Genomic DNA, 18048 nt, shown 5'->3' on the forward strand with positions numbered 1-18048 from the left:
AGGTCGAGCTAATATAATAAAAATGACAGTTCTACCAAAACTAAATGACCTGTTTAGTGCCCTGTCAATCAAAATTCCAAAAAATTACTTTAATGAGTTAGAAAAAAGGGGCGGCTAGGTGGCCTAGTGGATAAAGCACCGGCCCTGGAGTCAGGAGTACCTGGGTTCAAATCTGGTCTTAGATATTTAATAATTACCTAGCTGTGTGGCCTTGGGCAAGCCACTTAACCCTATTTGCCTTGCAAAAAAAAAAAAGCTAATGAGTTAGAAAAAGTTGTAAGTAAATTCATATAGAGAAATAAAAAGTCAATAATTTCCAGGGATTTAATGAAAAAAAGTACAAAAGGAAGTGGCTTAGCCCTACCTGATCTAAAATTATATTATAAAGCATCAGTCATTAAAACTGTCTTGTCATTGAAACTATCTTGTATTGTCTGAGAAATAGAGTGGTGGACCAGGGAAATAAACTAGGTACAATAGCAGGAAATGATTATAGTAATCTGCTGTTTGATAAACCCAAAGAGTCCAGCTATTGGGATAAAAACTGCTGGGAAAATTGGAAGTTAGTGTGGAAGAAACTTAGATAAGACTAATACCTCACACCCTATGCCAAGATAAGATCCAAATGGATACAGGATTTGGATATAAAAAACAATACTATAAGCAAACTAGAAGATCAAGGACTAGTTTTCCTGTCAAATCTATGGAAAGGGAATCAGTTTATGACTAAGGAAGAGATGGAGGACATCACTTAAAAACAAACTAGATGATTTTTTTTTTTGCAAGGCAATGGGGTAAGTGGCTTGCTCAAGGCCACACAGATAGGTAATTATTAAGTGTCTGAGGCCAGATTTGAACTCAGGTACTCCTGACTTCAAGGCCAGAGCTCTATCCACTGCGCCACCTAGCCACCCTGATGATTTCGATTACATTAAATTAAAAAGCTTTTGCACAGAGAAAACCACTGTAACCAAGATCAAAAGAAATATAGTAAACTGGGAAACAATCTTTACAACTGTTTCTGACAAAGGACTCATTTCTAAAATATACAGAGAACTGAGTCAAATTAAAAAAAAAAAGCCATTCCCCAATTGACAAATGGCAAAGGATATGCAAAGGCAATTTATAGATGAGGAGATCAAAGCAATCCATAGTCATATGAAAAATTGCTCTAAATCATTACTTATTAGAGATAAGCAAATTAAAGCTTCTCTGAGGTACCACCTCACACCTCTCAGACTGGCCAATATGACCAAAAAGGATAATGATCATTTGTTGGAAGGGTTGTGGGAAATCCAGGACACTATTACACTGTCCGTGGAGCTGTGAACTCATCCAACCTTTCTGAATAGAAATTTGAAACTATGCCCAAAGACCAACAAAAATGTGCATACCCTTTGATCCAGCAATACCACCACTGGGTGGTCTATATCCTGAAAAGATGATGAAAAAGGGTAAAAACATCACTTGGACAAAAATATTCATAGCATCCGTATTTGTGGTGGCAAAGAATTGGAAATCAAGTAAATGTCCTTGAATTGGGGAATGGCTTAGAAAACTGGTATGTCATGGAACTATTCTATTAGAAACCAGGAGGGGTGGGAATTCAGGGAAGCCTGAAGGGATTTGCATGAGCTGATCTGAGCGTTCTGAGCAGAACCAGAAAAATACTGTACACCCTAAATAGTAACATGGGGGCAATGATCAACCTTGATGGACTCACTCATTCCATCAGTGCAACAATCAGGGACAATTTGGGGCTGTCTGCAATGGAGAATGCCATCTGTATCCAGAGAAAGAACTGTGGAGTTTGAACAAAGACCAAGACTATGCCCTTTAATTTAGGAAAAAAACTGATATCTTATTGTCTGGTCTTGTTATCTCTTATACTTTATGTCTCTTCCTTAAGGATATGATTTCTCTCTCATCACTTGGATTAATGTATACCATGGAAACAATGTAAAGACTGGTAAATTGCCTTCTGTGGGGGGTAGGGGTAGGGAAGTAAGATTAGGGGGAAAAATTGTAAAACTCAAAATAAATAAAATCTTTAAAAGAAAAAAAGAAAAAGAAAAGTGAGAATAAGATAGCATGAGCTGTTGCTATATTGTGTTGGCTGTATTTTTGAAGAGAAAAATGTCTTGTTGAAAATTAATCACAAGGGTTTCTGTATCATTAGAAATAAAATATTGTATTCCTATCCTAATGGGGAAAGGCAAAAATATAACTTATAAAAAGTGAGACCAGAGATTACTTACATTGCCCTTACAAATTTCAAAAAGACAGAAATAATGCTGAATCAGATCTTTTAATTCTTTTCTGTTTAAATGTTCATATAATGAATTTAGGATTTAAAATATCTCGTTATTACCATAGGAGTACCTGCCTTTTATACTTCTGGTTTATGTTAAACAGACCTCTTGGATCAGTGGTAGTAGGAATAGCTTGTACTTAATTTTTATATTAATATCTATTGAAGTTATATTTCTGACTACCTTTTTCAGTGTTCAAAATATTCATAGCTGTGTTGCCAGAGAAGCCATTAAAAATAGATTGTGAATTCAATATTATGTATAAAAGTTATTTCTAATTGTAGCAATGAAACTTTCCAAAAAAATTTGCATTATTTTTGGTTATGAACTGATTGAATGAAAAGATTGTGAATGTATAACACTGCTTCTTTGTAAATAGACTTGCAGTTATCTATTTCCTTGTGCCACTCCTCAAATGATAAGAAATCCCAAAAATCTTCTGAAAAGCAAAGTACAGAGGACCATCTTTATGTTTTGGAGCATAATTTGCATCAGTTGATTAGAGAGGTAAGGAATATATATCTATATATATATCTATATATATATGCATGTATTACTACATATTACTTATGTCTATTCAAATACTAGTATGAACTTCTTTCCTTTTTGCCATACCTTTCCTTATTTTGATCAATTCATTTCGTTATCAGTTTAGATAGGGTAATATATAATCAGGGAAACTGGGTTCAAGTTCTGGCTTTGCTCTTTACTAGGTTTGTGATTGGACAAATCATTTAATGCCTCTGAATTTAGTTTCTTTATTTGTAAAAATGAAATTGAGGGTACATGTATTATCTATGAATGGAATTGAACATACTTGTACCAATTACTTCAAAGAATTATAATTTTCATAGGGAGTAATAATGTGTATATTACCAACTTTTAGTCATGGGCTGAATTGAGTGCACATTAAATGACTTAATATTTGAATTTATTTTATTGTTTCAGTTTCATAAGCAGACCTTGAGTTCTACAATGATGCCACATCCAGCTAGTGCACCTTTTGGGCACAAGAGAATGAGATTGTCAGGACCTCAAGCTTTTGATAAGAATGAAATCAACTCTTTACAATCGAGTGAAGGACTCCTGGAGAAAATCATTAAGCAAGCAAAGCATATTTTTCTCAGGGGCAGGTACTTTTTTCTTTCAAGTTGTGATAATCGTGCTTTTCTGTGGGAGTATAGCACATTTATAGATTAGACATAATTTATCAGCTCCTATTTTTTTCCTTTGCCAGTTACTTCACATAATTTCATTTTTCAGTATACTTAATATCTCAGGTAGAGGAAGTAAGCTTCCCTGCATGGTTCACATTGATACACTGTTCTTATTTTAGTTCTTGTTTTGCAAACTAGTTTTAAAATCAAGGCAATGTTCCATAGGAGTTGCTTCTGTAGTCCATGCCCCAAGTATTCTGCTTCTGACCATGACAGTTAGAGACATATGGGAAGGCATAGTTGTCCTTCCCACTGTTGACTCCAGTAGATTTGAAATGTAGCCATAGTCACTGGGGAACTATTATTCTTGAACTCATTTAAGTCTGTTTTGTATCTGTCGATACTTTCAGCCTTTTCCATCTTATGGGGGAAGTAAATGCTGTAAACTGATTGCCTATTCACACTGAACCAGTTGTTAGTACTTCCTTTTATCAGTCGTAAATTTATCTTGTTTGATTTTCAAAGGTTTTCTCTTTTTTTTTTCCCCTCAACCTTCATCTTTTCAGACTTAAGAACTCTAATTTTAGTTCATTTCATAGTAGACCCATACTTTTCAGTTATCTTAGTTGCCTTTCTTTTTAATTCTATAATTTCTATTATATCTTTCATGAGATAGACCAATCTCTGTTCTTCCAGAGGTTTTATGCATGGGTGTGCTGTGGATTTGCATAAGGGAAGTAGTGTTTGTTTACTGTTTTGCTTTCATTTCCTTTGCTGATAATGTCCATCATTTTTATTGTCCTTTTTGTCCAAAGTAGCACATTGGCCTGGCAACAGGATGTCTGCTGTGCTCAGAATGCCCTTTCTCATTGCTATTTCCTGAAATTTCAGGTACTCCTGCTCCCTTCTAGGTCCAGTTCGAATGCTGTTCTTGAACTCCCTGATTGTTAGCTTCCCATTCTTCCCTGAAGTTACTTTGATTGTACTTTATATTTACTTGACTTTGTACTGTTGTTTCCTTTTAATAGGACCTAAGCCCCTTGTGAGGGGAAAAAGATATTTTCTTCTTCATCTCCATTGTGCCTTTTACATAATATGGACTCACTTATTGAATTTAAGTTCTGCATCTGGCCTGGCAAAAAAATGAAGAGGGCACATTAGGGGAGTTCTTAGCATTTGGCATATGTACTTATTAATATAAATCCATTTGGAAGAACTTTGCTAATTCCTGGTTACACCAGAGTAGATTGGGAAATGAATAGGCTAGGAATAAGGATCCTTTTGCTTCATTTAAATTACTGGTTGTTATTCAATTCTTTGAAGGACATAGTGCTTTGGAAGGAGAGGGCTCTATTCTGATAGTTTGTTTTAGATTAAGGGTATTGAAGGAAGCAAGGTTTTCACATATGAAAACAATGTCAAGAACAGAAGTAAAGGATACAATACTAATGTAGAATTATTGTAAGCACGTGACCTTATAACCTTTAACTTTATCTCCAAATCCCAATATCCATACTGTCCCTATGTCCTCAAATCTGTTTCTTCCCTTGTCTTTTCTGATTTCTGCCTTTACTTCCAGTAAAATGCAAACTGGGGTCAGGCAAATCATAAATATAGGGTCTTTATGTTTTGATTAATGTTTTTAGATAGCTTAGTGGTTGTTTTTCTAGGTCCTTTTCTAGCCATATCTTGGAGCATCAAAGGCATATCTAAAATTAAGTTAATCATCTCCCACTAAATCCATTTCTTTTCCTGATTCCCCATTGTCTCAGTGGTACTATTTTGTTCTAATCAGTATTCCTAATCTCTTCTTAGTTATCTTTAACTTCTTTCTTTCAATTCATTCATCTTTTGATCTATTATTACCTTCTAACTAGTCTGACTTCCACCATACTAGTTTAGATCTTTAGCACCTCCTGCCCCATTTATTTATTTATTTATTCATTATTGATATTTTATTTTATTTTTCCAGTTACATGATGTGAAAGTTTTTCAACATTCATCCACTTGTATATTTATAAGTTATACACTTTTCTTCCACCCTTCCTCTCCCCTACCCCTCAGCAATGAGTAGTCTTGTGAACTTTGTACATGTACATTTGTGTTTAGCATGTTTATACATATTAGTCATTTTTGTGTATGAGGTCTTAGGACTAAGAGAAAAGGGAAAAAACATGGAATATGAAGGAAAACATAAGAAAAATTTTTAAAAAGGTGAACATAGTGTTCATTCAGATTCTATGATTTTTTTTTTTTGTTTTTTTTGTTTTGTTTTCAGTCTGGTTATAGATAACATTGTCCATAATAGGTCTCCCAGGGTTGGCCTAGCTCTCTGAACTGCTGAGAGGAGCTGTATCTATCCCGGCTGATTAATTCTCAATGTGGTTGTTAATGTGTACAAATGTTCTCTTGGGCTCTCTTCACTCAACATCAGTGTGTAATTGTTTCCAAGCTTCTCTATTTTCTATTCATGGTTTCCTATAGAACAATGGTATTCCATAGTATTCATGTACCATAACTTGTTTAACCATTCCCCAAATGATGGGCATTCCCTCAATTTCCAGTTCTTTGCCACTACAAAAAGAGCTGCTATGAATATTTTGGAACTTGTGGGACTTTTCCCTTTTTTATGAATTCTTCTGGACATAGGGCTAGTATTGGTATTGCTCAGTCAAAGGGTATGATGTGTTTTATTGCTCTTTGGGCTTTCATATTGCTCTCCAGAAGTTTGGTTTAGTTCACAACTCTACCAACAATGCATTAATGTTCCAGTCCTCCCACAACCTCTCCAATACTGATCGTTTTCCCTTTTTGTCATTGTAGTCAATCTGATACCTATGAGGTAGTGCCTCATAGTTGTTTTAATTTTTCATTTCTCTAGTCAATAATGATTTGGAGGATTTTTTCATATAATTATGTATAACTTTAATTTCTTCATTTAAAAATTACTTCTTCATATTGTTTGACCATTTATCAATTGGGGAATGATAAATTATAAATTTGATTCAATTCTCTGTATATTTTAGAAATGAGACCTTTATCAGAACCCCAGCTGTGAAAATTTCCCAGCTTTCTGTTTTGCTTCTAATCTTTCCTGCTCCCTTTATTGTTATAGCCTTCTAACAGGTCTCTATCATATCCAGTCTTTTTTGCACTTCTAATTTGCACATTATTGCTAGATTAATATGCTTAATGCATATTCAATGTCATTCATCTCATCAAAACTTTCCCATAGCATACTGTTACCTACCAAGTGAGTCTAGGTTTCAAAGCTCTACCTGATTTAGTCCATATTTACTTGGCCACTCTTGTCTTATGTACTCATTTATGTATTCTGTGCTCTTGGCAAGACTAGTCTCTTCAGCTTTGTTCAAGTTGTTCCCTATACCTTGAACCATCTCTTTTTCCATCTCGTAGTTACTTTTCAAGGCCCTTTTCAAATCCAGACACTTTCTCCATGAACCTTTTCCTGCTTTCCACCAAGTTGCAGTGATCACTCACTAATTTGAGTACATAGCATTTTGTACTTAAATTCTATTGTATGTTATATTTATCAGTGTTCATGTCTTATCACCACTATTTAGTCTTAAGTTCTTTGATTGAAAGAGATAGTTTTTATTTTTCTTTGTATTTCCTTAATATCTAACGCACTATGTTACTTCAAGTGGGAACTTGTGTTATTGAATGAATGACTAAAATTGAAGCTTTTAAAATCTCTTGGTCTAACTTATTTTGAGCAGATTGAATAACAATGTTCCTTTTATCGTTTAAGAAATATCTTTGAAATACGTGATGATTCCATTACAGTGAAGGAAAATTTCCTCAAAATTGCATCTTGCTTTGCTCTGAACATGTCTATGTTATGATTATCATTACTTTAAAACCATTCTTTAGATATAAATTTAAAAATTTTTAAATTTTTTCTTTAAAAGAACTGCTCAGACTATTGATACCCTAGCAAGTCGTATTGAGGATCCTCAGATACAAGCTCATTGGTCAAACATAAATGATGTTTATGAATCCAGTGTGAAAGTTTTAATAACATCTCAAGGCTATGAACAGATATGCAAGTAAGTATCTTATGATAATCTACATTAATTTGTTAAATTATTTTATATATTGATATTTTTTGGTGAGTGGGTACAATGATTTTGGTTTTTTTATCTATTGAAATGGTTTGTCTTTTGGCAAATTAATACTTAGTATTGCTAAAGTTATTTGTGATAAAGGTTAAAGTATTTGCAAGAACTGAAAGCAAGATGGGCTGGTCCAAATAAGTATATATATTGATGCTTTTTAAGTGCTTTTTTCCCCATCATAATCATTCTCCCTTCAGTTCTCTCTCTCCTGTGAACATTGAATCTTGCTTTATAACAAAGTAAAACAGTTAAACAAAACCAAACTATGTAGTGACCAGGCACAATTGTAGGTTGTCATTTGACACCCTACCATTCTACCAATGGAAAGGAAATGTGCTTTACTTTCTTGCCTCTGGAGTCATTTGGTTTGCATTTGATCTGAAATTAGCTGCTTTTTAAGTTCCACTACATTTAATTATTAGAGTTGCTGTGTGTATTTTTCCTCCTTATTTTTTATACATTTAGACAAGTTTTGGATTCTTTATAGTAGTTATTTCTTGTGATGCAGTAGTCTTCCATTACATTCACATCACAATTTCCCCAATCACTTAGGGACCCTCCTTTTTTTTTTTTTGTTGCAATTTTTGCTGCTACAAAAAGTGTTAAAATGGACAGTTTTATTTATATGGAACCTTTCTTTTGATATGTAACCCTCTATAGGTATATAACCTGCAGGGCTATTTTTTGGGTCAGTGGACAAGAATAATTTAGTGACTTTAGACTTTTCACATAGAATTCCAAATTCTTTTCCAAAACAGTTGTAGCAAATCACAGATTTCAACAGCAGTATATTAAACTACATATAGCTCCAACATGGATTTTATTTTTTCTTCATTTTTTCAGAGATTGAATACGTGCATTATATTGGATTCAGAACTGTCCTTAGAGCTAGGAAGATTTAGGATTCAAGTTCTCCCCAACTGACGCATTTTTGTCTTTGTGACCCTAGACTTAATTACTTTTGTTTTTTAATTTTTTTAATTTTGGTTTTGTGGGGCAATGGGATTATAAATAACTTGTCCAAGATCACAGAACTAGTAAGTATCAAGTGTCTGAGGCTGTATTTGAACTCAGGTCCTCCTGACTCCAGGACTAATACACTATTCACTGAATTACCTAGCTGCTTCATGAGACTAATTACTTTAACCTTTTTCCTCACTCTATTAACTCTGCAGTCTGGCTTCAGTCCTCATTTAATTGATACTTCTCTTTGATTTCCTAATTCCAAAATCTAATGGTCTTTTGCAAACCTTATCCTCTTGATCTCTCTGTAGCCTTTGACATTTTCGATCAGCATCTTCTGGATTTTTTTTTTTTTTTTTGCTCTAAGCTTAATGATATCAACCTTGTTTTACCTACCTTTCTTTCCACTTCTTAGTTTCTTTTACAGACTAATCATGGGTGGCCCAAAATCCTGTCTTGGGCTCTGTTCTCCTATATTATTTTGCTTGGTGATCTCATCAACTCCTCAGGTATTTCAGTCAGATGATTCTTAGAACTGCTTATTCAGATCTAACCTCTCAGCTGATCTCCAGTCCCATGTGTTCATTTGCTTGTTGAATATCTCAAATGAAATGTCTTGCAGACATCTTAGTCTAAAAACAAATCCAAACTTGAACTCCTTTTTTCTTTTCTTTTCTTTTCTTTTCTTTTCTTTTCTTTTCTTTTCTTTTCTTTTGTTTTCTTTTCTTTTCTTTTCTTTTCTTTTCTTTTCTTTTCTTTTCTTTTCTTTTCTTTTCTTTTCTTTTCTTTTCTTTTCTTTTCTTTTCTTTTCTTTTCTTTTCTTTTCTTTTCTTTTCTTTTCTTTTCTTCCTTCCCCACCCCATCAAGTTTCCCCACTTCCTTACTTGTTTGTTATTGCTAAGGACACCACCATTCTCTCAGTCATTTATCCTTATAACCCTCAGTGTCATTCTTGACTCCTCACTCTCACACCTTGTATCATTTCTCTTAACAAAGCCTGTCCCTTCTATGTAGTGACATCCCTGCATATGTTTATTTTTCTCCTCTGACACCATCAGCATCCTGGTACACATCCTTATCACCACACTTTTGGACTATTGTAGAAGCCTTGTAGTTACTGACTATTGAAATTGCCTCCTGGGTGGAGGAGGGGCTGGAGTGGCAGTAACTTGCTGATTAGTCTTCCTGCTTCAAGTCTATTTCCATTCTAGTTCAGTTTCTTCTTGACTTTGCTATCAAATAATTTCCCTAAAGTCCAGGTCTGACCATGTCACTGTCCCCTCCCCCATTCAACAAATTCTAGTGACTCCCTATCACCTTCAGGATTAAATATAAAATTCTCAGGGCAGCTAGGTGGTGCAGTAGATAGAGCACTGGCCCTGGAGTCAGGAGGACCTGAGCTCAAAGCTGGATTCAGACAGTTAATAGTTCCCTAGCTGTGTGACCTTGGGTAAGTCACTTAAGCTCATTGCTCTGCAAAACAAACAAACAAATAAATAAATGAAGATAAAATTCTCTGTTTGATTTTTAAAGTCCTTTTTCACATGGCCTTTTCCTTCCTTTCTAGTCTTTTCACACTTTATTTTCTTCTGTATTGCAGTTGAATTCATTTGCCTTTTTTTTTTTGTTATTCCTTTGGCACTCCTTTTCCAGATTAGCATTTTCTTATTTTTTTAACTTTGTTTTTTTCCTAATTACATGTAAAGACGTTTGTAACATTCTTTTTCCAAATTTTGAGTTCTAAATTCTTTTTCTTCTTTCTCTTCTCCCACTGAGAAGGCAAGCAATTTAGCATGGGTTATACTTGTATAGTCATATAAAGCACATTGCCATGCAAATTATGCTGTGAAAGAAAATACAGATTAAAAAAAAGACCAAGAAAAATAAAGAAAAAGTTATCTTTGGTCTTCATTCAAGCTCCACCAGTTTTTCCTCTGGAAATGGACAGCACTTTGCATCTTAAGTCTTTCAGAATTGTCTTTGATCATTGTTGTTCTAGGAATAGTTAAGTTATTCCTAGTAGAGTATCATACATAGTAGTGTTCAATGTTCTCTTGGTTTTACTCATTTCACTTTGCATCAGTTTATGTAAATCTTTTGAAATTTTTCTGAGAGATCATACTTATCATTTCTTAATACTACATTACAATCATATACCCTAATTTGTTCAGCCCTTCCCCAATTGATGGACATGCCCGCAATTTCCAATCCTTTGCCACCATTAAAAAGGCTGATATAAATATTTTTGTACATATAGTTCCATTTCATTTTCTTTTTTTACTCTTTCCCTTTCATCCCCACATCCTGGCTTCCCAAGATTTCTGGATCTCCTTCAAGTCCCAATTAAAATCCCATCTTCTACAAGATGCTTTTCCTGATCCTCATTAATGCTAGTGCTTTCCCTTTATAAATATTTTGTAAATTTTAATCTTTATCCTCTTTCTAGTTTATTTGTACCTATTTCCTTGTTGTCTTTTCCATCAGATTATAAGTGCTTGAAGGCAAGGGCTGTCTTCTTTTTATCCTTAGCATTTGGGAACAGAGCCTGACAAAGTAAGCAAAGGGGCCTACATTTAGATGATGTGATTCACATCTTGCTCACAGATTAAGGAGCATCCAGAAAAAAAAGATGAAATTCTGCACCTTATTCATTGGACATATTATATACATCTACACTTCCAAATATACAGAGACCACCAAAAGTCTTATTTGATTTGCCCTAATTGTTACTGAACTTACTATATTTGTCACTTAAGAAATTCTGATTTTTAAGTCTTGATAATTTGGATTTAATACAAGTAAGGCTTGAAAAGTTTTTCTGTGTGTTTTTCTAATTAGAGGATTGTGTATATTTTAAGTTTGAACATTTCTTGTTTGTGTGATATCTTTCATAAAGGTCCATTCAGCTACAATTGAATATTGGAGTTGAACAGATTAGAGTTGTGCACAGGGATGGAAGAGTGATAACATTGTCCCATCAAGAACAAGAGTTACAGGATTTTCTTTTGTCTCAGGTATGGGCTAAGTAAAGGTCACTTTTGTTTTATTTTGTTTTTTTGAAATTCAGATACCTTCTACAGTGTTGGATTTCATTCTTCTATACATTTTACAGACTAGCTCACTATAACCATCAGGATTAGAATTTAAAATGCCATAATAGTTTTGAATCAGAAATAATAATTTATTTGAATTAGAAATAATAATCAGCAAATATTTATTAAATATCTGTTGTTTGCTGAGCATTCTGCTAGTCTCTAAGTCTGTTTAAATTTTAAATAAGACACTATCCTTGCACTAATGAAACCTGTAGTCTAGAAAGAGGGGTAATTCAGGTGGGGATAATATGCACTATAATATAGTAAATGCATTTAGAGGAGGTCAGAGTGGAAAGAGTGTCACCAACCAGAGGAGTTAAGGAAAGCTTTCTAAAGATGTAGCTTTTAAGTTGAGTTTTACAAAAAAGTAAAGATGAGAAAGAAGAACTTTATAATCATAAGGAATGGCCTAATCAAAGGCTTGGGTGTGTATATTTGGAGAGCAGAACATTGTTTGGGAGGCAGAAGGGAACTACTGAAGATTTTTGAGCAGTGACAACCAATTTGTATTTGAGAGATTATTTTGGTAGTGGCATGAAGAATAGGTTGGAGTGGGGAGAAAGTGAGAAGAATCATTATTATTATTATTATTGTTATTATTATTATTATTATTAGGGACTTTTTTGCAAAGCAATGGGGTTGACTGACTTGCCCAAGGTCACACAACTAGGTAAGTATTAAAGTGTCTGAGGGTGAATTTGAACTCAAGTCCTTCTGACTCCAGGGCCAGTGCTCTATCTACTGTGCTATCTAGCTGCCCCAGCCTGTAAGATTTATTGTGGTACAGGGGCTCTTTGTTGTTGTTTGGTTGCTCAAGTTGTATCTGACTCTTTGTATCTCCATTTGGGGTTTTCTTGGCAAAGATACTGAAGTGGTTTGCCATTTCCTTCTTCAGCTCATTTTATAGATGAGAAAACTGAGGCAAATAGGATTAAGTGATTTCTTCTGGGTCACATAGCTAATAAATTTCTGAGGCCAGATTTGAATTTAGGATTAATCTTAAACCAGATTAGTAGTAATGGGAAAAGAGAGATAGAGAACAGAAAGTTAGCATCCCTGAAACAATCATGATTTAGTTTCTGATGGGATATAAGCGTTTGAGGTAAAAGGAAGAATCAGAAAGGCCTGTAACTGTGGGAAATGTGGTCAGTATAGTAGTAGTATTACAGGGAGACGTGAAATCAAGAAGGGTTGGTTTGGGGAAAAGTTGATGGATTTAGTTTTTAATCTGTCTAGACCAGGAATGGGGAACCTCCAGCCAAGGACTATATTGTTCTGGAGTTATCAAAGTAACTGCAGGCAGAACTCGAAATTCAATAAATCTAAGTAGGAGCTTTTTAGGGGTGAATGTTTGACAAAGTAATCCACAAATGATACTATAAATATCCAAATGACTCTTGGTAGAAAAAAGGTTTCTCATCCCAGTCTAGACCTAGGTAGATATAGTTTTAATTAATCTATTAAGGACTTGTTCTGTAGGCAGTTGGACTTGCTGGCTTGGAGCTAAAAATCCTAGTTGCCTAAAACTGGATTTGTAAATTTGGGAGTAATCTATATAGAGATGATAGTTCAGTAAGTGAAGTGAAGTTTTCCTAAGAGGAGAAGGGAGGGCAAAGGACAGACTCTTGGAGAAAAAACATTAGGAAGTTAAGAAGGTGATGAGACTATGAAGGGTGGGAAGAGGAGAGGCAGGAAGAAAACCTGGATAGTGTAGAGTTTCTAAAAATGAAAGAAGAGAAAGTAGGCCTATTTAAGAGTCTAAGGCCTTGATAAAGATGAGGACTTAGAAAAGTACTCTGTTTGACTTGAAGGTCATTGGTAATCTCAGAGCAGTTTCAGGAACCAGAAGGAAGTATAAGCTCGGTTGCATATGATTGAGGCAAAAAATAGGAAATCAATCATTTCAAGAAATTTGGCAATAAATGAAGAGTGGGGGAGGTTAGAATTTTATAGTTGGATGAATAAAATGATATATGGAAATTTAATTTAGGACTGGGGTCTTGTGCATTTTTATAGGTAGATGAGGAGGAGCCAGGGGCAAGGCAAAGATTGCAAATGCATGAAACAGTGACCTTGATTATTAGATGACTTCATATTAAGGGCATAGGATCCGAATCAGAAGGAATGTCTCTGTGATAGGAGAATAGGAAGGGAATGAGAGGGATAATTCTGAAGTAGAGTGGGAGAGATAGCTCATCTCTTTTTGAAAATTATTTATTTTTCCAATTACATGTAATTATATATAAATTGTAATTATATGTAAAGATAATTTTCAACATTCATTTTTTGTAAAGTTTTCTCCCCCCTCACAGATAGTAAATAATCTGATATAGGTTATACATGCACAATCAATCATGTTATGTATATTTCCACTTTCGTCACACTGAAAGAAGAGTCAGAATAAAAAGGGAAAAAAGCCACAAGAAGGAAAAAGCAAAAAATAATATAAAAAAGGTGAAGATAGTATACTTTGCTCTGCATTCAGACTCGATACTCCTTTGGATGTGGATATTTTCCCCTCACAGTCTTTTAGAATTGTCTTTACCGAGAAGAGCTAAGTATGTCATTGTTGATCATAGTACAAGGTTGCTGTTAAGGTGTACAATGTTCTCCTGGTTTTGCTTACTTAGCTCAGCATCAGTTCATGTAAACTTTTCCAGCTTTTTTCTGAAATCTGCCTGATCATCATTTCTTAGAGAGCAATAATAATCCATTATTTTTATATACCACAACTTAATCGGTCATTCCTCAGTTGATGAGCATTCCCCCAATTTCCAATTCTTTGCTTTCACAAAAAGAGCTGGGATACAGACATAGGAGTGGCATTATTGAATTAAAGTTGTATGCATAGTTTTATTGCTCTTTGGGTATAGTTTCAAATTGCTCTACAGAATGGTTGGATCTGTTCACAACTCCATCAACAGTACATTAGTATCCCATTTTTCCTTTAGCCACTCCAACATTTCCTCTTTTTTCATATTAGCCAATCTGATAGGTGTGAAGTAGTAGTACCTCGGAGTTGGAAAACTCATTTCTGAGAGCCTTGACCTTCCTGGTAAAGTGCAAATCCAGGTTACCTGCAAACAGAATGGTGGTTGGAGGTGAACTAGTGATGAGAAGAAAAAAGAAAAAACAGATTTACAAAGTGGTTTCTCCACACAGTCTGATAATCACTATTAGATAGATGAGGAAACTAAGGTTTAGAAATTTTCCTTTTGAAGAAAATTAATGGTGACACTCATCAGTGAAACATATTTTGAATGAAAATTAACTTTTTAAATGTGAAATAGAAAAAGTATAGTTTAACATGAGAATGGGTTTCCAGTAGAGTAACACATAATAATTTTTTTTCTTTTTTAGTTAAAAAGTTCTCTTTGGAAAGGTTTAGAAAAATTGAACTGAAGATACTAAATCTCATTTTCTTGCAAAATTTGTGTCTGAAGTTTAGTTAAAAAGACCAGGTTGAACAGGATCTAGTTTCAAGTTGTTTCTTTGTAAACTTAAACTAATTACAGCCGGTTTATTCTTATGAGTGGCAGTCTTGGAATTATTGAATCTTAGAACTGGAACCTCAAAGATATCTAATCTAATCCCTAATTGAAAGCAAATCTGTAATCTTTAATGGTAATTCCAACCAATTTATTCCTATGAGTAACAGTCTTAGAATTATTGAAACTTAGAACTAGAATCTCAAAGATATCTAGTTTAATCCCTAACTGAAAAGAAATCTATATAATCATTAATGGACAAGTCATATAACTTCTCTTGGTCTATGCCTTTCATAGGTTTAGACTACATATGAGACACCATTGTATTAACTAATTATTTCTGGAAACTCAACTTGAATTTAATCTTGTAACTTCTAGAATTTGCATGAGATGCAAGGTTGGAGTTCAACCAGTTATGTTTCCTTTTGATTTAAAGATTTTCCTTTTATGCATTTATAATATAATAATTGATCCAGAAGTTTGATAAACTCAGTTTCCAGTTTAAGATTTTAATTGGTTCTGAGAATGTCAAATGCTTATTTTTTTTTGAAATTTCAGAAGGAGATTATACACATAGTAGGAGTTATGAATTATTGCCATATATTTGTGGAATGGTAGAGTAGGTGAGAAAAATTACCCCAGTCTTGACCTCAGTGAAATACGGGTTAGATTATCTGCTATCTGTGTGGGGTGGGATTGAAGTAAGTTTTTTTACTTTTAATTTTAACTAATTTTTTTTCTACTTCCATGCAAAAATAGTTTTCAACATTCATCCATTTGCAAGTTTATGAGTTCCACATTTTTCTACCCCCCCTCCCTTCCCTTCCCTCTCCCCATGGCAGTGAACAATCTGATAAGTTATTCATGTACAATTGTGTTTAACATATTTCCATATTAGTCATTTTGTGAAAGAGAAATTAGAACTAAGGGGAAAAAAAATAAAAGAAATTTCTTTTGCGAGGCAATGAGGTTAAGTGACTTGCCCAAAGACACACAGCTAGGCAATTATTAAGTGTCTGAGGCTGGATTTGAAATCAGGTCCTCCTGACTCCAGGTCCAGTGCTTTATCCACTGCACCATCTAGCTGCCCCAAAAGAAATTTTCAAAAAGTGAATAATACGCTTTGCTCTACATTGATTTCCTAGTCATATTTTTTGTTTTTTGGTTTTTTTTGGATGTGAATGTCAATTTCTGTCACAGTTGATCCATCTTACGATGTTGCTGTTATTTCTCCTGGTTCTGCTTACTTCACCCAGCATCAGTTCATGCATGATTTCTTATAGAATAGTGGTATTCCATAGCATTCATACACTGTTACTTGTTCAGCCATTTCCTTTTTGATAGGCTTCCCCTTAATTTCCAGTTCTTTGTCATCACAAAAAGAGCTGCTTTAAATATTTTTATGCAGGTGGATCTTTTCTCCTTTTTTTATGATCTTCTTGAGATTATAGGCCTAGTAGTGGTATTGATGGATCAAAGGGTATACACAGTTTTATTGCCTTTTGAGCATATTTCCAAATTGTTTTCCATAGAGTGGGTGAATCAGTGGAGTAAAGTGATTTTTAAAGACCTCTTCATTTTAGGGTTGGGAAAATAAAATAAAAGATAAAGAAATGTATGAGAATTAAAAATAGTATTGTTAAATATATGGAGTCCTAGAGAAAGCTTTTTTCAACCCCTTGTTTATATATGTAAGCTATTCAATCCAATAAGTATGCCTACTGCATGCCTGGCACTTTGCTATTAAGCCCTGAGAAAGCAATTTGCAAAAATATAGACAGTCCCTACTTTCAAGGAGCTCACCATCTAAAGAGAGTGGGGTGGGGGTATGGAGATTCAGTGATACCTGGCACAGAGATATCCTTACTCCAAGGAGTTGAAACCAGGCATAGCAGTGAATGCAGAATAGAGTGAGCAAAAGTTCAGTTTCTGTCCTCTCTAATGGAAGGTGTTTTGTAGTTGTAGTTTGGAGTTAGTAGGCTGAGGAAGATGGTCTCAGTCAAGGCTTGAGTTTACAACATGGTTATAAGACTGGATGGCTGGGAAACATGACTGCAGAATGGTCTGAATGTTGACCTATAATATTCTTTTTTTTCCCAAAATTCAAGAAATCTTTTATTGGTTATTTTTTAAGTCATTTATACCATGAATTCATAGGGGATTGGTTCCAACAGCTCAGGTTCCTTGCCATTGGTTCTCACAAAGTGTGCTTCTCTGGGTGGAGCAGGCTGACGTTTTAGTTGAACCCAGGTGCCTTTTTGTTTGGCTTCTTTCTTCTTCTGATCATTTTCCTTTACTCGCTTCAGGAAGCTATCTCTGCTCTTAGAATGCTTAATATGCTCAATACGCACATTAATTCTCTTGACCAGAATCTTGCCCTTAACCTGTTTGTTTACAACAATGCCTACAGCATGCTGTGTAACATTATAGACTCATCCAGTCTTGCCATGGTAACATTTGTGGGGCATTCCTTGCTGAACTGTGCCCATACCCTTGATATCTACAATATCACCTTTCTTGTATATGCGCATATATGTAGCCAGAGGGACAACACCATGTTTTTGAAAGGGCCTAGAAAACATGTATCGAGTCCCTCTCCTTTTCCCTTTTGTGTTTGTCATTTTGGCAACTCACTGGAATATGGTGGAGCCGGCAGAAAGGCTATAATATTCTTTTTTGCTCACTGAATTTACTTGTTCATTGATTATCACATGCAGGGTTTTTTTACATTTGTCTTCATCATTGTTCATCTTCCATTTCAGATTACCAGAAACAAGGGCCTTTTATATTGGATTCCCCAAAATTACCTTTTTTGCTAGCCTACTTTGAATGGTGCCTAGCAGTTAAATGACTTTTCAAAGCCTAAAATAATTAAACATCAACTCCAGTTATTA

At 34.6% G+C, this 18048-nt stretch overlaps 1 protein-coding gene and 1 pseudogene across 1 annotated transcript in view; one reads left to right on the top strand and one right to left on the bottom strand.

The window, feature by feature from the left end:
* The window catches only part of MED17 (mediator complex subunit 17), a 42658-nt gene that overhangs the window by 23767 nt on the left and 843 nt on the right, over positions 1-18048 (top strand). Inside the window, exons 7-10 of the mRNA XM_074216471.1 lie at positions 2692-2819; positions 3261-3445; positions 7402-7539; positions 11468-11585. Coding sequence (XP_074072572.1) covers positions 2692-2819; positions 3261-3445; positions 7402-7539; positions 11468-11585 — 569 coding nt within the window. The remainder of the gene's footprint in view (positions 1-2691; positions 2820-3260; positions 3446-7401; positions 7540-11467; positions 11586-18048) is intronic.
* LOC141508129 (large ribosomal subunit protein eL21-like) lies at positions 17257-17797 on the bottom strand (annotated as a pseudogene).

The sequence above is a fragment of the Macrotis lagotis genome, chromosome 1 (assembly GCF_037893015.1).
Source record: "Macrotis lagotis isolate mMagLag1 chromosome 1, bilby.v1.9.chrom.fasta, whole genome shotgun sequence".
NCBI lineage: Eukaryota > Metazoa > Chordata > Mammalia > Peramelemorphia > Peramelidae > Macrotis > Macrotis lagotis.